Below are 20,820 nucleotides of genomic sequence, written 5' to 3'. Positions count from 1 at the left end.
GAACCAGAGCCTGCAGCCTGGAGAGACTGGTGGAGCCAGAGAGGGAAAGTGAAGAAGCCAGTGTCTGGGCCCAGTGTCTGCCTCTGACAGGGAGAGAAGGTGCTGCAAAGGGAGGTGGGAGATTGGACCAAAAGGCCATGGTGCTGGAAAAGGTGCCACACACACTGGCAGGGCCAAGACCACAGAAAGGAGGTGGCAGTTAGCGACCTTCTTTGGCGATACAGTGAACCATGAGGAAGAGGAGTTCTGCCCAGGGATCCTCCACCCCAAGCAGCCTGTCCCTCAGCAGCGAAGGGTCTATTAAGGTCAGAAAAGGCAGAGTTTGTGGGGGAACTGAGGAAGCAGACATACTAGGTCACACTTCTTTTTCCCTCTGTCCCCAGCCCCATTCCCAGCTTGCATCACAGTCCATCTAGGATCCTCAGGCAACTTTCATTCCCATGCCCCTTTGCCAAGGTCAGATACTTCCCAAAGCCACCATCCCTCTGCTTCTGGAAACTGAGTGCGCCCTATCTTCCACTCACTCATCCAACCACCACAACTGACATTCATAAATTAGGCACACAGAGCCCCATGTTGACCCCAGAGATTAGATACTCCAAGACATTTGAGGCTGTATCCAAAGTCAAATAGAGCCATCTAGAATGAAGCCCTCCTGACTCACAGGCAGTGCGCTTTCCACACCCCCGCCCAGATCCCTGCTTTCCTTCCCGTTTCCCTCATTCCCACTGCTTCCTAAACACACACACACACACACACACACACACACACACAGGGATCTGGAAAAGGTAGGAGACGCGATCTAGCCTGTTGCCTTGGCCTTTGACCCCTCCGTGGCCCAGGGACATGCACCGCCCCGCTGGGCGAGGTCACTGGCAGAAGAAGAGGGTCTGCACCTTCCTAAGTCTCTGGTTTGTATCCTGCAGTGGCTGGAGCGGGGCTGTGGGGGGGAAAGCAAGCTTACAGAGGGGCCCATCAGGTCAGGGGCCAAGGGAAGCCGAGTGTCAGCGACGCCAGGGCGGTGAGCAAAGTTCAATCCCAACCCCAGACCGGGAGCACCAGCCATCTCTGGCCAAACCCGCAGGTCAATGAAAGACCCAGAACAAGCGGGTTGGATGAGGAAGAGCGAGGGAGAGTTTTGTGGAAAGTGGTGTGGTTGGCTTTGAGGGCTGAGATGGGTCGTGGAGAGGAGAGTCCCTGCCCCGGGAAGGGGGGCGGCGCGGGAGGGAGAAGGAGTCTAGGCTCCGGGAGAGTTCAGGGACGCTCGGGGCCTTAAGCCTCCTGGCCGGTTTTCGCTAGGAGGAGGGCGGCTGCCTGGCTGCGTAGCGGAAGGCGCTAGGGCCTCGCGGACTGGCGAGCTGGCGAAGGGAGGGCGTCCTCTCGGGAGGGCGGGCGGGGGCTGGCGGCGGCTGGAGCGGCGCCGCGCGGAGCTGCCTCCATCCATGGCACGGAGCGGTGGCGGCGGCGGCGGCGGCGGCAGCAGCAGGAGCCCGCCGCGATCCGCTAGGTTCCAGGTCAGCGCGGAGCGAGCAGGCGACGCGGAGGGGCCCGGCCTCGGGCGGCCCGGGAGCACAGCGCAGAGACTCGGGCCGCGGCGCCGGGGGCTGCCCGCGTCGCGCTGACAGCCGCGCCCGCGTCCTCCCCGCCGGGGCGCTCGCCGGACATGCCCCCGGGGCGCGGCGGCGGGGACCCCGGGGCTTGCCTCCGCCCAGGGCCCCCCGCCCCGCCCTCGGACGCCCCGGGCCCCCGCTGAGCACGCCTCCCGCAAGCCCAGGTCCCTCTGGCCGGCGCACAGACGGGCCCCAGAGCTGTGGGTCCCCGCGGGGCGATGGGCTGATGGGCGCCGCGGGACGCAGGATGCGGGGGGCGCCAGCGCGCCTGCTGCTGCCGCTGCTGCCGTGGCTACTGCTCCTGGCGCCCGAGACCCGGGGTGCGCCTGGCTGCCCCGTCCCCATTCGCAGCTGCAAATGCTCGGGGGAGCGGCCCAAGGGGCTGAGCGGCGGCGCCCCCAACCCGGCGCGCAGGAGAGTGGTGTGCGGCGGCGGGGACCTCCCGGAGCCTCCCGAACCCAGCCTTCTGCCTAACGGCACCGTCACCCTGTGAGTACCCCCACTCGGCCGGCGGGCCCGAGCCCCGACGAGGAGGGGAACGGAGACAGGACGGGAGGGGCGGGAGGAGGGGGACCGGGACGTTGCCGCCACTTCAGAGACTCGGGGACAGGCCTGAGTCCAGGCGCCGAGAAGGGAGGCTTGGGGAAATGAGGGGAGCATTAGGGCTCCAGGGGTGTGGAGGGGGGAGGGAGCTTCGGGGGCCGCCTGCGCCCGAAGGAGAGGCACCGCGGGCGCCCACTCACCTGCACAGGTGAAGGGAATGCGCGCCGGCGGGACGCCCACAACCCCTTGACTTTCCAGCCTGCGCTAGTGTTGCAGACTTCGGGGACCTGAGTGGGTGGGCTGGGGAAAGATCGACGCCCGCTGCCTCGAAGGGGGCTGCGGTCGTTACCTCCGCGGACGCGTCCTTGGCTGGGCTGGAGGAGACTCCCGCGTTCTCCTCCCGGGGCGGATGAGGGCACCCCATCCGTTCCCTCCCTCCCCGACCCCGAGCCTGCCAGCCCCACTTCCAGCCGGTCTCCATAGGGCGGTGCGGGCGGGGGTTGTCGGAAAATCTGTCTTTGGATTGCGGCGCTTCTGGCCTGAATGAGACCCCGGCGTCACGGTTCGACTCGGGCCCCTCTCCCTCCGCGCGCATCTGTGAAGTGAGCTGTACGCCAGATCCCGCACCCCGCCCTCTTCTTTGCCTCCTCTGGGTATAACACCAGCTTTGGCTGTTAATCGATTGACTTCTTCGCTCCCAAGACTGCGAAGAAAGAAAGCCGGCTGAGGGGGAGGCGGCTGCCTCCCGGCCTCCTTCCGTCATCCCGTTTCCTTTCTCAGCCAGGGCCCGTACTGAGCCCTCACTCGGCTGCTCGCGAGCGCGGCCCCGTGGCGCCGCACCCCGACCCCACCCCAAGCCTCCCCGATGGAGGGCTGAAGGCCCCGCCACCGCATGAGACTCAGCGACCCCAGCCCGCCGGGGCGATTTCCTGCTCTGACCACGTGCTCCCAGCTCCACGCACGCCGCGGAGTGGAGGGTCCGGCCCGAGCGGCCCGTGCCTTTCCTGTCCCGGACCCAACCTGAGAGCGCTTCCCCCTTCCTGTCTTCCTGACCCCGGTGGCAAGCGTTTCCCCACCGCCCCTTGCCCAGACTTGGGGCTGGCTCACAGTCTATCCTGATTGTGTCCAGAACAATACAGTCATGCCTCTGGTTGGGTGAGTTCAGAGGCTGCCGGCTTCCTGACAGGACACGACTGGTCAGCCTCTGACGTTGGCGGCCTGGCCTGCATTTTCCCCAGCTGGGGTGTGTGCATGTGTGTGTGTGTGTGTGTGTGTGTGTGTGTGTGTGTGTGTGCAGGCACGCTGAGTGTATGTGTGTGCATTAGGGGAGTGGAGGCAATGTGTCTGCTCTCTCCCACATCCCAGCAGCAGCTCTGGGATATGGCGGTGGCCTGGGAAGGCAGCTAGGGCTGCTCAATCCTGGTCTCTTTGATTGTCCACTGGTGTTGAAGGGTCCAGATAGGCCCGTGCATTCCCCAGCCCACTCAGATCTGGAGGAGAAATATGCTTGCTGTATGGACTGGTTGGGCCCGTGTCTCTGTGAGCCCCTGCTGGGCCATGATAACTCGGTTCAAGAGAGGGGTGTGTGTGTGTGTCTGTGTGTGTGTCTACTCGATCTTGTGGTTGTACTCACACACATATGTGGGACACCATCTCTCTGTGTGTCTGTTTGTTGGGATTAAGGAATCCACACATACTGAAGGCAGAAAAGAGGGGGAAAACATTAAAAGGTGGTTTTGCAGTACATCTTAGAATGATTTGGTAACTAATGCTTTCCAGCCATAGCTAATTCCCATGGACGCCACTCCAAGGAGTGAGCACAGCCAACCCTTGGTGAGAATATACTGTCACAGGGTGTCAGCAAACACGAATGCTAGACCACCTTCCCAACCAAAACTGCTCCCAGAGGAAGGGCCCCTTCTTTGTCCCAGGCCACTCACCTAGCTGGCTTAAGATACCTTCCAAAGGAACAGCCAACACCCCCCCCACACACCCCTGCAGCCTAGCTGGGCATCCGGAGAGCAACAATAGGGAGGGCCCTAGAAGCTTTGGAGAGCCCGCTGGCCCCTCAGCCTGGCGTATGGCTGAATCCCAGCCACAGACATATTTCTTAGGCTCCCTCCAGGCTCTACCTAAACCCGACCCTGATTGCTGGGCAGGGGTTCTCTCTCCCCAGGGCTCAGCCCCTCCAGCGTACCCATCCCTACCCAGCATGCCTCTTGAGAAAAGAAGGAAGAGACGTGCTGGGAAGGGACTTCAGCCTGGCAGCAAAACAGGAGGCTAGGAGTTTGAGAACCTTCTCCACACCTTCCCAGACTCCTCCTCCTTACTCTTTGTGTTTCTACACAGATTTCCCCTGCCATCTTTTTGTCTGTCACCTGGTGGAAACAACGGGACTTTCACAAGATCAGTATTTGCACCCCTGGCTTTATCTCCTTCCTCCTCCCCTCTTTTCCTCCGGAATGGGCCACCCAGTCCCCGTCCCCTTCACACCCCACCCTGCTCACTTGGGTCCTCAGGGGACCCAGGACTCCACCTTGGAAAGCCTTGTAGGTGCCAGTGCTGGGACTCTTCAGGCCAAGTACGTGCCAGAAAAGGTGCCTGTCTGCAAGGAGCCTCCTGTCTCCGCTCAGAGAAAGCTTCCAGGCAGTTCTGGGCAATTCCGTGCTAGTCCTGTTTACTGCACTGAAAACCCTTCCACCCTATTATCCTAACTTCTGCCTTCTGTTTTTGTAGACTTTGTGCCCCCTCTCCCCACCCTTTGCTTTTTCCCCTTCTAATGGATTTTCATTTGCAGTTTTCCAGGAAAGCAGAACTCTTGGCTCCCTTCCTGATCTGTCTGTCCCACCCCTCAGCTTGGTCTGCAGGGTGGCTGTGGACACCCATGCTCCTGTCCAGAGCAGGGGCCTTTCTGACTCTCCCCCAAGGGGAAAGGTCTCATGGGAGATGGTGAATTTCGGGGAGAGCCTGGCTATGGGAGGGAGATGAAGACCCCTGTGAACCCCCCACCCATCCCTGGACAGCAACTGATGGGGCTCCCCTTCTGCTTCTCTGCTCTGGGAGTGAGAGGAAGGGGGAGGGGGATAATAAGGAATTCTAGGAAAAGACTGATAACAGGTAACTCCAAAAGGAAATCTCCTACAAGGACCTTCTGGGACATCCGAGCAGCCCCTCAGAGAATCTCAGCCAGGGTCGTAAATTCCTAGACCAGCTGAAAAGGCCCTCACCGACCAGCAAATCCAGCCCCTGCCTCTTGGTCTTAGGGCTGAGCAAACTGAGGCCAGGAGGGGAGGGCCTGGTGTCCTGACCCTAGATGACGCCAGGAGCAGCTGGTTGGGTTCTCTTACACTCCTCTTGGGTGAGGGACTTGCTGTTCACCTGGCTGGACTTGGGACCCAAGGGACACAAAGCCACTTTTTAAAAAAACCCAGTTCGTTCCCAGCAGAACCGAGGCCCTTTTGACCTGGGAACATTCCCAGGCTGGGTGGGGAGGAGGCAGGCAAGGTACAGGTCGTTCCAGATTCTCCCAGAACCCATAAACCCTTGTCCACTTCGCCTCCCCTTTCTGGGGCAGGGGCTGCCCACCACGTCAGCAGCCCACACAGGGGAGAAGGGGCATTTGCCATTCAGATGCAGCTAGTGGTGGCCAGATCCTTTTGCTGGGGTTTGAGGGTCTGTAGAGATAGCATGGGGTGAAGGCGAGGCCCTTTCACAGCCCTTGTGCTTGCTCCAGCCTCAGGAAACTGATTTTTTTTTTTTTTTAAAGATTTTATTTATTTATTTGACAGAGAGAAGATCACAAGTAGGCAGGCAGAGAGGCAGGCAGAGAGAGGAGGAAGCAGGCCCCCCGCGGAGCAGAGAGCCCGATGCGGGGCTGATCCCAGGATCCCGAGATCATGACCCGAGCCGAAGGCAGCGGCTTAATCCACTGAGCCACCCAGGCGCCCCAGGAAACTGGTTCTTGAACACAGATCTCCCTCTGGACTGGTCCCTCTCCTCAGTGCCCCTCACCCCAGCTGCCAGGATCCAGTTAGGGGAGTTGGGGGCAAAGTGTGCCAACTGCCTTGCACATAGCCTGAGGGGAGTGGAAAGATGCTGGCTGGAGGGGCGGGTCCTTGCCAGCTTCCCCACCCCCTTCTCTTCCACCCTCTTTCCCCCATATGGTTCTCATAAGGTCTGGGCTCAGAGACAGCAGCCAGAGGAAGTGGCTGTGTACAGAGAGCTTTTGTGCGAGAGAGGAGGGGGAGGGGGAGAGAGCAGAGCGAAAGAAGGAAAGAAAAGAGGGAAGAGGCTGGGGAAGGAAGGTGGGAGGCAGCTGGGAAACTCCAGCACACCACCTTACCCTCCTGAGGCAGGGGCTCAGCTTCAGCACGCCCAGTGGGGACTCCTCACCCCGCCTGCCTGAACGAGGAGCCCAGAAAAAATCCACATTCCCCTCGCAACTTGCAACTTCGTGCAGGAGAAGGTGGCAGCAGCCAGACCCTTCCCGGAGCTCCTGGGGACCCTTTGGGCTCCCTCATGTGCAAGATGTCAGGGTCTGTGGTCCCATCTCAGGGCAAGCACTGGGCAGAGAACAGAGCCCTCTGGGGTTTACTGGTTGAGTCTTCATTGCGCCAAAGAGACTGGAGAGGCCACCACACTGAACTCCAAAGACAACCCCTATAATTCAGCATCCCAGTGGTTCCAGGACCCAGAATGGGTAATTTGGCCTGAATTATTCAGAACATGTGCATGAACCCAGCCACTTCTGATCCCCAAGGAGGTCCCTTCCCACCGACTCCCACCAACTGTCCCATGGATTACCTTCCTTGGTGGGGAGAGGGGGTGGTGGGTAATCCCTAGCCCTGGGGGGGGGGGGAGTCTGAGAATTTCCCCCAAAGGCACATGCAAGCCAGTGTAATTTGAATCTGACCATAAATTGACCCTTAAATTGGGGGTCATGTTTTTAAAAGGAGAGAGTTTCCAAGCTTATGCCACAGGAGAAATCATTGGGATAAGAAAGTTTCCTGAAGGAGAAGAAGTCCCAGCCGTCTCAGAGTTGCTCCATGTCCTTCCATTCAGTGGGCTCTCCTCACCAGATCCCAGAGAGGGAACATGAGTTCCCCAGTGCCGCGCAGCCTGGACCAGTGCTCCTCGCTCCTCTGTGACCCTGAGAGAGCGATCCCTGCCCCCACACCCCACCAGGAGAGCAGGGGAGAAGAGGAGAGGGAAATGGCACTGGGCTGAGGAACTAGAAGGAAAGTCTGGTAACAGCTCGGAAGGGGCGGCTTGGAGGGGCTGTTTATTTTCATTCCCCCAGCCCAGCGCTCTGTTCTATTTAGAGCTCAGACACTGACAGGACAAAGCTGCCTCCTCCCCTTCCTCCCTCCTCTGGCGGGCCCCCATCCTTCCCAAACTCCAGAACATTCCTTTGCTTTTAGGACTGGGTGATGGGGGTGGGGGAACAGAGAAACTGTGGAGTGTAGCTAACTTGGGCCACCTCCCAGGACCCAGCTTCCCTAGCCCTGGGAGTGGGGGGGAAGATGGGATAGGGGGCAAAGGGGTATGCAAGATGGATGGGAGCAGGTGAGGGGCAGGGGAGCCCATCTGTCACCGAGGAGCAGTGCATAGGGCAGAGAGAGGACTGAGGAGGGAGTTCCAACCTTAATTTGAGGGGCCAGACATCTCCCAGCTGGAAAGGGAAGGGAAAGTCTGAGAGCTGCCCCCCCTCAACCCACCCACCTAGGGCTCTCTGCCTGCTGTGTGGTGAGGCAGAAACTTTAGACTTCAGGCTCCAGGAGACCCGGTATCCAGGATGGGAAAAGCCATCAAATAGAAGGAGTGGGAGTCTTCAGTCCAGACCCCTCTTTTACTAAGAAGAAACCTCCAGAGAGGGTTTGACCTGCCCAGGATCACACAGCAACTAGCCAGACCCCACGGCTCCTGGTCCCGGGTCAGCCTCTTCCCATGATGACCTCATCCCTGGGAACAGAGCAGGGGAGATAGTGATCTTCTTTCTCCATATGGAGACATGAGCCAGGGAAAAGGGGCAGATAACTTAATAAACACTTGTGTATTTAGGGGACGTCTGACAAAATGTCTGCACAGAGTATTCAGAATCAGAGGGACCCAGGGCAAGGTGGTCTCTAAAGATCCTCCTGGTGTTTCTCTCTCTCTCTTGCACCACGCAGGACTTCAGGACCACACCCCCAGCAGGCAGGGGAAGTTTCAGGAGGGCTGTACTGTGGAGGCAAGGGATGGGTGCTGTCTCCAAGCTGTCAGGACTGAGCTCTGCCAAGACTGACTGTCCAGGCAGGGGGTTAGAGCAGGGGCGACAGAGTAGGGGCAGGGAAGTGGAGGGAGGAGGAAACTGCTCTATGACTTGAGAAACCAGGGTTCAGCATGAGCCCTGTCCTGGACCACCTCCACCTTGCCTGGAGCTCTGTGCCTCCAGATACTGGTCCCTGGTCCCTTTGTTCCGCAGCACCTGCGCCAGGAGGTGAGGGAGCTGGTGTCTGACCTCAGGGGCCATATAGTCTCATCATGGAGACTGGATACCAGCTCACAAAGCAGGACAGGACCAGGGCCTCAGGCCTCCCAAGGGAGAATTCTGTGGTAGAAAGATTAAAGGACTAATTTATACTTGAGTGTAAAAGACTAATAATAGGGCACCTGGGTGGCTCGGTTAAGCGGTTAAGCATCTGATTTTCTCTCTGCCCTTCTCCCCTGCTCGTGATCTCTCTCTCTCTCTCAAAAAAAGGAAAAAAAAAAAAAGACATAACAAATTGATCCTTTCAGGTTTATTTGGATTTGAAAAGAAATCCACTTTCTTCACCCAAAATCATGGCTCTGCCTGGCCTGAGATTTTAGGCCATGTTTGGAGAAGCACTTAGGGCGGATTGGGAGTAACTTCTCAGCTTCCTTGAATCGAGTGGACACACATACACACAAACATTCCATCCGGTCTGACACATGTCCCTCCACCTTCCATGAATGGAGGATTGTAGACCCCAGGTCTCATTGATGTCTGTAGTACCATTGTGTCGCACAGGGCCCAGCACACAATAGGCATTAGTGTAGACTTGAAGATTGAATGAGTACCTAGGCATGAATGATCACAGCAGACTTGATTCCATGCACTCAAGCTAGGGTGCTGGGGCCCCAGATCTCCAGCAAGACACACCAACCACCCACCACCAATACCCCGAGCCCCTCTTCTCAGGCTGCAGACTCCCTCAGATCAGTCCTCCCCATCTCAGCCCTGATTTCTTGGTCCTGCCTCCTCACAACCAAGCTGGGGTGCCCTTGTAGAGAGCGTAGGTTAGAAAAAAGAAGACAAGAAGGCTCCATGCATAGGAGCCATTGCAAGACTATTTTCTTTCCTGACCTTAACCTCAGGCCCTGCCTAGACAGTTCAGCTTCAAGGCTGAGGTCAGAGGCCATATCCAGACACAACCCCCCAGCATGGGGAAGGAAGGTCTTACCTGGGTCTCCTTCAATAAAGGTATTCAGGGCTGTGCGGACAGGCCTCCAGCCAAGGGTAGGGATGACCAGGAAGTTCAGGAGCGCTGTGCGTCCTCTCCACCAGTTAAGTCCCCTAGGGATCAGGCTAAATGGACGTGAAGGGCAGACAGGAAAGGAAGGGAAGCCAAAGGAGGGCAGGGAAGCTGCAGGAGGGCAGCCTTTAGCCTGAGGCTGTGCGTCAGGGCAGGGCCTGTGGACTAGAGGCAGTTTGCTTTTTGGAGACCCTTACTGTCACATCAAGCACACAGGAATGCACCCACCTCCTTCGTGAAGTGAAACAATTCTTGCTCATTGACATAGTTTGACACTTGGTTGTTATTAAGTGTTCATTGCAATTATACATATTTCATAAGCAGTGATGATCTTTGTAGGTTTCAGACATGTTTGCGGGCCCTGGAAATGCTCAGAGGCCTGGGCATTCCGCCTGCAGGAAGGGCTGGGAGTCCACTTTCACGGACTGGTTCAGAGTGGCCGTGGGCCTGAGACCCCCTCCCTCATGGTCTCCCTAAGGCACCGCTAAGGTGCCAGCAACAGATGTTAGAGACAGGTCCTCCTGAGCCCAGAGGGCCCTGGCGATGCCCTGAACACCAGGTTCAGATCCCGCATCCTCAAGTGTCCAGGCATGAGGTCCTTGGATCTGTGTGTGTTACAGCAGAATGTGTGTGTTGGGGGCAGGGGGTGGGGCGAGACACGCGTGAGTCTTCCAGCACACGAGAGAACAGTTCGGTTTGGGCATGCGTTGGCCCCATGTCCCACGGAGTAGTGCCCACATGACCCGTGCAGGGTCATCTCTGATGTGGGGCTGGGATCTGGTGAGTTCCTGTGGCTGCCCAGAGGCCACAGGGCCTCTCTGTAGACGCCAGCCACTCGCTCCCTTGGCCTCCAGCCTCATTAGTGGTCACTCCGCTTGCTTGCTTCTCTTCCCTAAAATAGGACCCTAGCTGGGAGAGAGTTCTGGGGTGGACTCAGTGTGCCCCCTCTCCTTGGCCAGATTTCAGACTCAAGGGTTAGAGAACAGGGGACTCCAGGGACCTGCCCGCCTCCCTGTGAAAATCTGATGATGTTGGAGTGGTAGGCAGGGAGGGAGGGAGGAAAGCTGGAGATGCTGGGCTGGGGGAGCCAGAGGTCTGAGAGGCTGGCGTGGTTGGGAAGGAAATCCGCCTGGCAGGCTCCCTGTGCTGTTGCAGGGCGAGGGGTTGGTGCCGACTGAGGAAGCAGCTGTCCAGTAGGGGTGGCAGGGCAGTTCGGAGGGGGCCAAGCTGGCACTATGTCTGCGAAGCTGGGCAGAACCATGGGGCCAAGGCTCCCTCCTTCCCACCCCATGGTTGAGGCCACCCTGCCAGCTTCTGTCCCATGTGACAGCCTAGCATGGTGGGAACATTTTTCTTCCCATTGGATGAGGCCCTGTGTGTGTTTTCCTCTACTCCCAGTAACTGCCAGCTTCCTACGTACCCCAAACAACGCCAGACCCAAGCACTTCCTGCCCCAAATCACTGCCCTCCGACCCCCAAACCCACAAGGGGCAGCTCCCAGAGCTGAACCAGAAGAACCCATTGGCACAATTGAAGCCGTTCTCTGAACAGTCTGGGTCTCAAGCAAAAATTTCCTCAGCCCCATCTACGTTGTAAAGGCCAAAAGATCCAATTCTAGGTTTTGGGGGGCTGGGAGCATAGAGATATCTGCCTGAAGTTTGTCCAGGAGTTGGAAATGTGGAAGAAGGGAGGCCGTTGGAGGAGAAGAACGAATGGGTATTTGCCTGGTGTCCCTGCAAATGGCTTAGAGAGAGTTGGGGATCAAGGACTTTTTCTGTGCCACAGAGAAGTATCTCCTTTCCAGACTTGCTGGGCTGGGGTTAGTCAAGCTAGAGACGTGGACTACAGCAGATGCCTTACTCCTCCCCAGCACAAAAGTGGCTACCTCGGTGGGGGAGAGGGGGTGCTGCCAGAGGGGGATAGGACACCAAGAGATGAGTTGTTCCTTGTTCTGGGCAAAAGCCTCATCTTCACCTGCCATCAGGAGCTGGTACCCAACCCTGTGCTCTGCTTTCTCTCTCTCTCTCTCTCTCTCTCTCTCACACACACACACACACACACACCCCACCCTGATTACCTCCTATCCCAAAAGTAACCTAGACTTCCTCCTGGGGAGCCAGGGGCCACAATGAAACTAGATGAGGGTTAAGCCACTAGCCACATGGGGCTCCTGAGCACCTGTCACATGGCTGGTCTGAACTGAGATGTGCTGGAACAGTAGAACGCACACAGATTCCAAAGGTTCTGTACTGAAAAAAAGGAAAAAGAAACTGTCATTAATCATTTTGCATATTGATTACATGTTGAAATTATAACTTCAATACATTGGGTTAACTAAAATACATGATTAGAATTAATTTTTTAACTTTAAAAAATATGGCTACTAAAATATTTGAAATTACATACTCATCTCACATCATCGTACTTCCACTGACCAGCTCTGGGTTAAAGAATTTGGGGGGTATGCAAAAGGTGTTCAAGGGTTAAAGGCTGAAGAGTCTGAAGAATGTGGGGTATACCCCAACACCACTTCTAGACCTGTCTGGACAGGATTCTCAAGTTAGGATCCCAGGTTTTAATCTCAGGGGTTTGGGTTTTGGAGGATTTTAAAAATTTTTCTGTTTTCTTTTTTTTAAGATTTTATTTATTTATTTGACAGAGAGAGATCACAAGTAGGCAGAGAGGCAGGCAGAGAGAGAGGGGGAAGCAGGCTCCCTGCTCAGCAGAGAGCCTGATGTGGGGCTCGATCCCAGGACCCTGAGATCATGACCTGAGTTGAAGGCCGAGGTTAAACCCACTGAGCCACCCAGGTGCCCCAAATTTTCTGTTTTCAATTCAATTCAATGATCTTTTTTTTTAATTAAAGATTTTATTTATTTATTTGAGAGAGGGAGACAGCATGAGAGAGAGAGCACGCGCATGTGAGCAGGGGTGAGGGAGTGGGAGCAGCAGACCCCCCACTGAGCAGGGAGCCCCAGATGCAAGTCTCCATCCCAGGACCCCTGGATCACGACCTGAGCCAAAGGCCAGCACTTAACTCACTGAGCCACCCAGGAACCCCTCCATTCAATGATCTTTAAACAAAAATCTTTTGCAGATAATTTTGAGATGACTATTTATTAGAAGGTATTTTCCTAGTATAAGATTTTCATTCCTTAAGTCATTGTTTCTCACACTAGAATCCTCAGACCTGTTCTCAGGAAATAAGATACTTTTCGCCTCCCTTTAACAGGTGTGTAATCAGGTTTGAGAAGTAATATTCTCTGGCTTCCTCCTCCATGCGTGCGTGTGCGTGCATGTGTGTGCGCTGTGAACATCTGGCAGCCCTGTCCCTCTCTCCTTCCATACCTTCTCCCTCCCCTGTCCCCCCAGCCTCATCCCCACAAACCAAGAAGGGGACAGTCCCTGGGAGAGACCCTCGGGACCGGGGCACGGGGAAGGTTGAAATACGTGCCCTTTCTCCACCTTTCTTCCTGACCTTTCAGGACTCCTCTCTGATGTTACTCAAAATACCGAGGGGTCCTTTCACCCTCTTTGACATTTAATGCCACCTCTGAGCTCAAACTCTGGGCATATATGAAGGAGCTGAAGCAGAGCTGAGGTGAGGTGGGCTTTGACTGAAAAGTCACACTGTCAGGAGCCTGTCCCCACTGAGGGGGCCACCGCAGCCCCCCCACCCCAGGGCCTGAATGAGACCATTAGAGGCCCTGAGAACTGACATGATTATGGATTATGGATTAGGATTTACCACCATGGATAATGCCAATTAAAATTCTCCTAATCCGTGGGGCGCCTGGGTGGCTCAGTGGGTTAAAGCCTCTGCCTTCAGCTCAGATCATGATCCCAGGATCCTGGGTTTGAGCCCCGCATCGGGCTCTCTGCTTGGCAGAGACCCTCCTCTCTCTCTGTCTGCCTCTCTGCCTGCTTGTGATCTCTGTCTGTCAAATAAATAAATAAAATCTTCAAAATAAATAAATAAATAAATAAAATTCTCCTAATCCGTAAAATGGGAATAAAGGGGGCCATGTGAGTTCTAATGACTCATATAATGACAGCTGTGATGAACTTTTGGAAATGTCAAGATTGTGTGTGAGTGTGTGTGTGTGAGAGAGAGAGAGAGAGTGAGAGAGAACGTGCCATTTGGAAACCCAACATTGCCCCCACATCCCCTTCACACAGTCACTCTTCAGGTACTACTAGGAAGTGTCGGTGTTGGAGGCACAGTTAGGTGGGGACCCAATGGGTAGGAGGGGTCTGTCTGGAAAGCAGAGAAGGGAGGAAGCCCCCTTTCCACTCTTGCCTCCATCCTGGCTATTGTATGTTCTCCAAGAGCCTCCTGAAGATGGACTAGTTGGAACGTCTGATGTCTGGGGTCCTCTCACCGCCTGTCTTGATACATTCACCTCGAATTCACCAGTAAGCTTGGGGACAGAGCTGCTCATATGCCTTGTCCCCACCCCACCCCACTTGAGATCTCCTTTACTGTGCATCCCAGAGGCTGCCCAGTCGAGAGAAGTTTCCAGACCTGTACCTCTGACCTTCCCATGTCCACCAATAAGAGCAAAGAAGTGAAACCCTTTGTCTCGGCCTAGAGCAGGCAAGAGTTTGGGCTGGGAGGCTCATTAAAGTGTTTTAATAAGCAATTAACTCAAAGGATGAGCTCTTTGGCTGGTATGGAACTTCCTCCTCCCAGGGAGGGAGTCTGGCAGGGAAAGGCTAAGTGGGTGGGCAGAGTGGGTTTAGTCAGTAGCTTGGGGCCTCTTTCCTCCCCCTCTAAATACAAATACATAAACAGAACCTCCGAGTGGGCAGAGGCAAAGGCTGAGGCCTGGGCCTCCTCCACCAGCCCCCGGGGCTCTCTCAGTTTTCTGTCAAGGCCGCAGACAGGTCTAGGGAGGCAAGGGTGCTCAGTCCCTCGGAGCCAGGGCCTTTGAGGGCTGGGAAGAGTCCCCTTCTGTGAAGTCCTCCACTCACAGAGTGAGGCCCAAGGAAGGGCAGCTCCTCCCACCTGCCCGGCCTCCTCTTCCACCTGCCAGAGCTCTCACCCAATTCGGGCCATTCTCCCACTCTCCTCAGGATATGGGGCTGGAGGCCTGGGAAAGACAGAGCCCCAGAGGGGGCATTGCACCTTGACCCCGCTCAGCCTGCTTGTCTGCAGAGCCCTAAGTCAGATCCAGGCCATGGGGGAACCCAGGGCAGGTGAAATGTCTGGTGAGGGGCTCAGTGGGCTATCTAGGCTGCCTGAACCATTCCCTGGCTCTTTCCTGTAATCGCCAGTGGGGCTCCTGCTTCGCACAACCTCAGGGGGCGCCACTGATACAGAAAACAGCATGGTTGTACTGGGGAAACTGTACCGCCTCTCCAGCCACACTTTCTGGCTTGTAACCGCATGTTCTCCTGCCTGTGTTCTCCCTGTTCCTTCAGGCTCCTGAGCAACAACAAGATTACTGGGCTCCGGAACGGATCCTTCTTGGGACTGTCCCTGCTGGAGAAGCTGTAAGTGCTGGGGCAAAGGGGGGCAAAGTTGGGGGCCGGTGGTCATGGGCAGGAAGTCAGTCCAGGCAGGGAGAGGACCCCTGGGTGCCAAAGGGGGCCCCTCAACCCCAGAACCTGCTGCCTAAGTGAGGCCCAGAGTCATACCCACGGGAGCCCTGCCCAGGACTTGACCACCAGGTGGAGGCTACAGAGAGAGGGACCAGCTCCTTCCCCAGTGACAGCAGCGAGAAGTACGAGAAGTACGGGAAAGCTGGTCTAGGCAAGGATGGGGCTCAGGGAAGTTCATTAACGCTCTTTAATGAGCACTTAGCTGTGAGAGCTGAGCCCCTTAGCTGGCCAGATGCCACCTCCCTGCTCCAGCTGGGGGCCCAGCATGATGGGCTGAGGATGATCGGGTGTGACTGAGGCCTCTTTCCTCCTCCCCAACCCCACCCCCAAACAAGTCAACAAAAAGAGCCCCATGGGGCTAGTGCCCTGGGCTAAGGGTCTGGAAAGTGGATCCTATCCACAGGGCCCCCACCCCACCTGCCGTGGTTTGGGGCTGCATCCCTCTGGGCCCAGGTGGGCTGGCACTGGGCTCAGGACTTCAAGGGCTCTGCTGGCCAGAAAGGACTTTTTCCCCAGGGTTGGGGACCTGACTGAGTTGAGGGCAAGTCACTTAACCTGCTGAAGTAGGGGACTGAACCAGCCCCTCAGTTCCCTGTTCAGCTGGCCTGCTCCAGAATCCACCCTTGGGTCCTGTCTCCTCCGCAGGAGACCTGGGCCTCTGTCCCCCCAGAGCCTGATCCTTGCTTTCTCCCCTGCCCTGTCTCCTACCTCTGCTCTCACCCTGAGGGTTCCCAAATCTTTCAGCAGACCTCCTGCCCCCCGTCTGCCATTTTGCCTGCCAGGCGTGGACCTGGTGTGATGGGGGATACAGAAAAATAAGGTGGAAGACTGCCCTCAAAGAGCCCGAGCTCACGGTCTAGGGGAGACCGTCAATGCCACGTGTGCTAGAATTGAGCTGGTTGGGGTTTCCACGAAACCCGAACTGGGGACAGCACTGAGCGGGGAAGGCTGGACAGTTGGAGGGTAACTGGGAGGCAGTCTCTCCGTGACGTGGAATGTAGGTCTTCAACCGTGACAACAGTCTTGTGAGGTCATCTCCATTACAGCCCACTCACAGGGGAAGGGAAAACCTGTCCACACACTCCCCAGCGCCGGGAGGAGAGCTCAGTGGCCTGGCTGGCTTTGTGGCAGTGTGGAGGGGCAAACCCATGTTTGGGGTGGAAAGGAAGAGCGTGCTGTCTTTGCTTTGGGGTGTGCTGGGCTGGGAGGGGGTGTCGGGACATTGTCAGTGGTACGTGCACCCAGCTCCGTGACCAGGTCCCTCGTCCAACTGCCTTACCACTCACAGATGGGGAGAAAGGGCCGCCACCGAGCTGCTCTTACAAAGTCTCCTTGGCCACCAGCAGCTCGGGAAGGTTTTTATCCCCCACAAGCGGTTAGGCCTGTGGGAGCTCTGATTCCTGCACTCAGGCCAAGCCTGGTCTCCGAGGGCTGAGTGGCAGGAAGCCACACGCTCTCTCCAGGGATCTTTGCAGGATGATAGACTGTAGCTGCCCCCACCCCTTTGCCCAGCCCCACCAGAGCCTGTCACCGCCCAGACTCGCCGTCCTTTCTCACTACCACGCACCAGATGGCTCGGAGCCTCTTGGGGCCCCACTGACCTCTTCCCAGCTTTACCCTCTCACTTTATCCATCCAACACCCACCGGGTCTCCCCGCTTCTCCTCTAGTCTCATGAGGGTCAACTTCCTGATGGAGAAGAAAAGCAGGTCCTTTCCTTCCCACCCGTGCCCACCTACTGAATCTTGCCAGCAGCGGGGACCTAAGTCAGTGCCCAGCATGTGCTTCCAGAGCCTGGGAGGCAGTCAGAGAAAAATGAGAGCATGGTCAAGGAATAATGACTAAGAGCTGAATCACGTGCCGTGGCAGGAGACAGATGAGAATTCAGAATATTGAGGGTGAACCCCACTCTTTTAGGGATCCTCCAAGGCCTTCGTTCCAGAGATATTTACCGAGCCCCTGTGCTGGGTGCTGAGCTCTGTTCTAGGCATTGGGAGTGAACACAACAGACCCAGTGCCTGCCCTCAGGGAACTTACCCTCCACCGTGGGGGCCCAGAAAATAGCAAATAAATGTGTATCAGGAGATAAGTCTACAAAGAAAAACAAAGCAGGGTAAGGGGGAGAGAAGGCAATGGCGGTAGGGGGAGGCTGCTATGAGCAGCAGAGGCTGCTGTTCCTTGCCATGTAGTGAGGTCAAGGAAGGCCTCATTGACAGATGATTGAGCCCAAGGTCTAAGGGAGGGAAGAATCTGGAGGGATGCAGACCGGAGGAGCCCAGGATCTCCAGCCTGGTTGATCACCACTGGATCAGTCTGGTTCTCCAAAGAAGGAAAACCAATAGGGATGTATGTGTGTGAATCTAAGACACAATGAAATTATTTTATATTAGTTCTTTATAAAGAAATTTATTTTAAGGAAATGGGTTTTTGTGATTATGGGGGCTGGCAAATCCAAAATCTGTAGAAGGACAGGCCAGTAAGCTGGGAAGTCAGGCAGGAGATGATGCTTTAGTGTCCAGGCAGAATTTCTTCTGGAAACCTCAGTTTTGGGCTCTTAAGTCCTTCACCTGTTTGGGTGAGGCCCACCCATGTTCTCCAAGGTAAGGTAATCTCCTTTATTTGTGGAGGTCCACTGCAGTTACAAATTCCTTCACCATAATGCCTCCATTAGTGTTTGGTTAGGTTACAAGGTGCTGTTGCCAGCTGAACGGACACATAAAGCTAGTCATCAAAACCACTGGCCTGCTATGGGATGGGGAGAGACCCTGTGCCCCCCTCCCAGAGATGCTAATTCATCAGGTCGGAAGGGGCCTGGGAATTTTTTACAAGGTATGCAGACGATTCTCATGCTCATCCGGGGTTGGGAACCGGTGGACCAGATGACCCCGAGACTGTGGGCCTATTCATCACAAATGAGACGCTGTGGCCTGGCGTGCCGTTGGTGCCAGGAAACACTGATCTCTCTGTCCTGTCAGGCTCAGACACCCAGGCTTGGGCAGCTGAGTCCAGGGCAGCCTAACATCCCACAGTCTGTGAGCGGCAAGTCCCGTGGGAGGGTTGGGGCCTGGCCTAATAACTGAAATGGAAGGTCTGGGCCACAGAGAAAGCCAGCATTGCCTCCTTGTGCTGAGTGCCCTTCTGGTCTTTGAAAATGGGTCAAGTCTAAGTGTGTGTGGTGGGGGAGGTCAGCCTGGTCCCAGTTAATGCATGGAGGGGCCTCAAGGCTGGGAGGGGATAGAGAGAGGGCGCCGTGTAGGAATGTGCCTGTGATGATCTCAGGGGAGGACAGGTGCTCCAGAGAGGCTGGGGAGAGTGGAGCCGACCTCGTGGGGCTCTATCGGCCAAGCTGGATGGATAAGAAAACCTGAGACAGGGTCCAGCTGAGAAGAGGTTCACAGCCAGCCCATGGCATGTACAGATCGTTCAGATGGGCATGAGACCCTGTCTCTGGGCCCTCCCCTCCATATCCCACCAGCCCCAGGCATGGACAAGCCTGTCTGTCCCCCAGAGGAAAGACTTCTGGGGTGGAGGAGATGTGGTGGGCGATGAAGGGCACAGAACTCTCTTTAAAGTCAAAGAGGCCTGGGATTGAATCCTGCCTCTGTCATTTTCTTTCTGGATGCCTCTCCAAGCCTGGGGTTTCTCCCCTGGAAAAGTGGGCTATCAGGACTCCTAGACAGGCTGTCGTGGGGATGGCGTGGGCTTTCGGTAAATACCTCTCCCCTTCCCTTCTCCTTTGAAGAGTTTGAAGTTGGAAGATGTTATATTGCAGCCCCTCGTTGCATGGGATTTGCCCAGAGCTCCCTCAGCCTCCAGGAGGAGGGGGCAGTCCTGGAGCTGAACCGTGGGTTCAGAGTCCCAAAAGGACTCTCTGATGGCCCACCCGTCTGGTGGCAGCCATCCCCGCCCACATCCCCCACCACGCACATTCAACAGGGAGTGGGCCACCTAAAGACCTTCCCGGGCTCCGAGGGTGCCCCGGTCACAGTGAAATCCCCCAGACTGGGGACCAAATGGGCCGCAGGACAGACAGCCCCCAGATGAGGCCAAGGGAGAGAGACTGGGCATGCCAGCAAGCGAGTGGCTCTGTGCAGACATGAGCCCCCAGAGGCCCTTGCATGCCTGGAGGAGAAGGCCTGGTGAGGGGAGCCTGGTCAGCCCGGGGATGATTTGTCATTGCCTAATGAGATTAATGAGCCCCGGGGGCTGGTATGCAGCGGTGCTGGGGCACTCATTAGAAGCAGATGCTCATGGGAATGATGGCAAGGGAGGGGGGTTTTGGGGGTGGAGTGCTTCTCACCCGCCAGGTGGTTTCCATTAATCTATGGGCAGGGCCGTGAGCAAGGCCGCCCCAGCCCCATCCTCCACCCCTTCCCACCAGGCTTGCGGCTTGCTCGCTTGCACTAGGGAAGAATGCGGGAGAGAGGCTGCTGATGCTGGGAGCCGCGGAGGGCTGGGAAGGGAGTCTTGTGGGCTGGGGGACAGACCTTGTGTCCGCTCTTGTACAGAATGCCTGGCATTCTGTACGTGCTGAATAAATACCTGTTGGATGATATCGGAGACAAGAGGGGCCCAGCCAGGGGTGGGACCATCTCAGTTTTCCCCAGCCGCATCCTCTCCCACACCCTCCGTACCTGTGCGGGGGTCTGGCCGGCTTGGAAGTCCTGGAGGGCCCAGGGAAAGCTGCTCTGTGGCCTCCAAACCTATAATTTGATTTCTGAACCCACAGGCAGGGAGGTCTGGGGGGGCCGGAGGGAGCCAACTTGGGGCCACCCCACCCTGTCCAAGCATGGTATGGGGCTCACCCTCACACGTGCTCGCTCTGGCGTGCAAACTCAACTCTTTAACAGCTTTCATGGGATGGAATTAACATCCCAGAATGTCCACCCACTTAGAGCATGCCCTCCCACGGGCTCCGACTGTATTTACAGTCCTGCGGCCATCACCATCTAATTTTAGAACATTTTCATCATGTCGGAAGGCAACCGGGCATCAGCAGCAGCCACTCCCCGCTCCCCCTCCTACTAAGCCCTAAGCAACCACTAATCTCTCTGCCTCTATAGATTTGCCTCTTCTGGACATTTCATCTAAATGGAATCACATCATATGTAATCTCTTATAACTGGCCTTCTTTCACTTAGCGTAATGGTTTCAAGCTCCATCCAGATTATAGCACAGATCACCAGTTCATTCCATAAAAGTCTGTTGTGCAAATAGAGCACAAATGCGTTATCAGGTGACGGGCACTCGGGAAGTTTCCACGTTGAGGCTGCGACCATTCCTGTTCCGGTTTTCATGCACCTGTACCCTCATTTCTCCTGGATACGTCCCTGGGCGCGCAGTTGCTGGGTCCCTTGGTAACTCTGCCAAACTGGTTTTCATGGTGGCTGCACCACTCCAGTAATGGAGAAGGGGTCCAGTGTTTCCACGCCCTCATCAACTCGTGCTGTGGCCCGTTTTTCTCTGATCACTGTCTGAGCGCCTGTGAGGGGATATCACTGTGGTTTCACTTTGCATTTTCCTGATGAC

General features: G+C 56.2%; 1 protein-coding gene across 1 annotated transcript in view; it reads left to right on the top strand.

The window, feature by feature from the left end:
- The first annotated feature begins 1,384 nt into the window (after positions 1-1,384).
- The window catches only part of ADGRA2 (adhesion G protein-coupled receptor A2), a 35,318-nt gene continuing 15,882 nt past the window's right edge, over positions 1,385-20,820 (top strand). Inside the window, exons 1-2 of the mRNA XM_045996920.1 lie at positions 1,385-2,099; positions 15,113-15,184. Coding sequence (XP_045852876.1) covers positions 1,837-2,099; positions 15,113-15,184 — 335 coding nt within the window. The 5' untranslated portion in view covers positions 1,385-1,836. The remainder of the gene's footprint in view (positions 2,100-15,112; positions 15,185-20,820) is intronic.

The sequence above is a fragment of the Meles meles genome, chromosome 2 (assembly GCF_922984935.1).
Source record: "Meles meles chromosome 2, mMelMel3.1 paternal haplotype, whole genome shotgun sequence".
NCBI classification, from domain to species: domain Eukaryota; kingdom Metazoa; phylum Chordata; class Mammalia; order Carnivora; family Mustelidae; genus Meles; species Meles meles.
The sequence above is the reverse complement of the archived record's forward strand: the minus strand, read 5'-3'. Positions and strand labels throughout refer to the sequence as shown.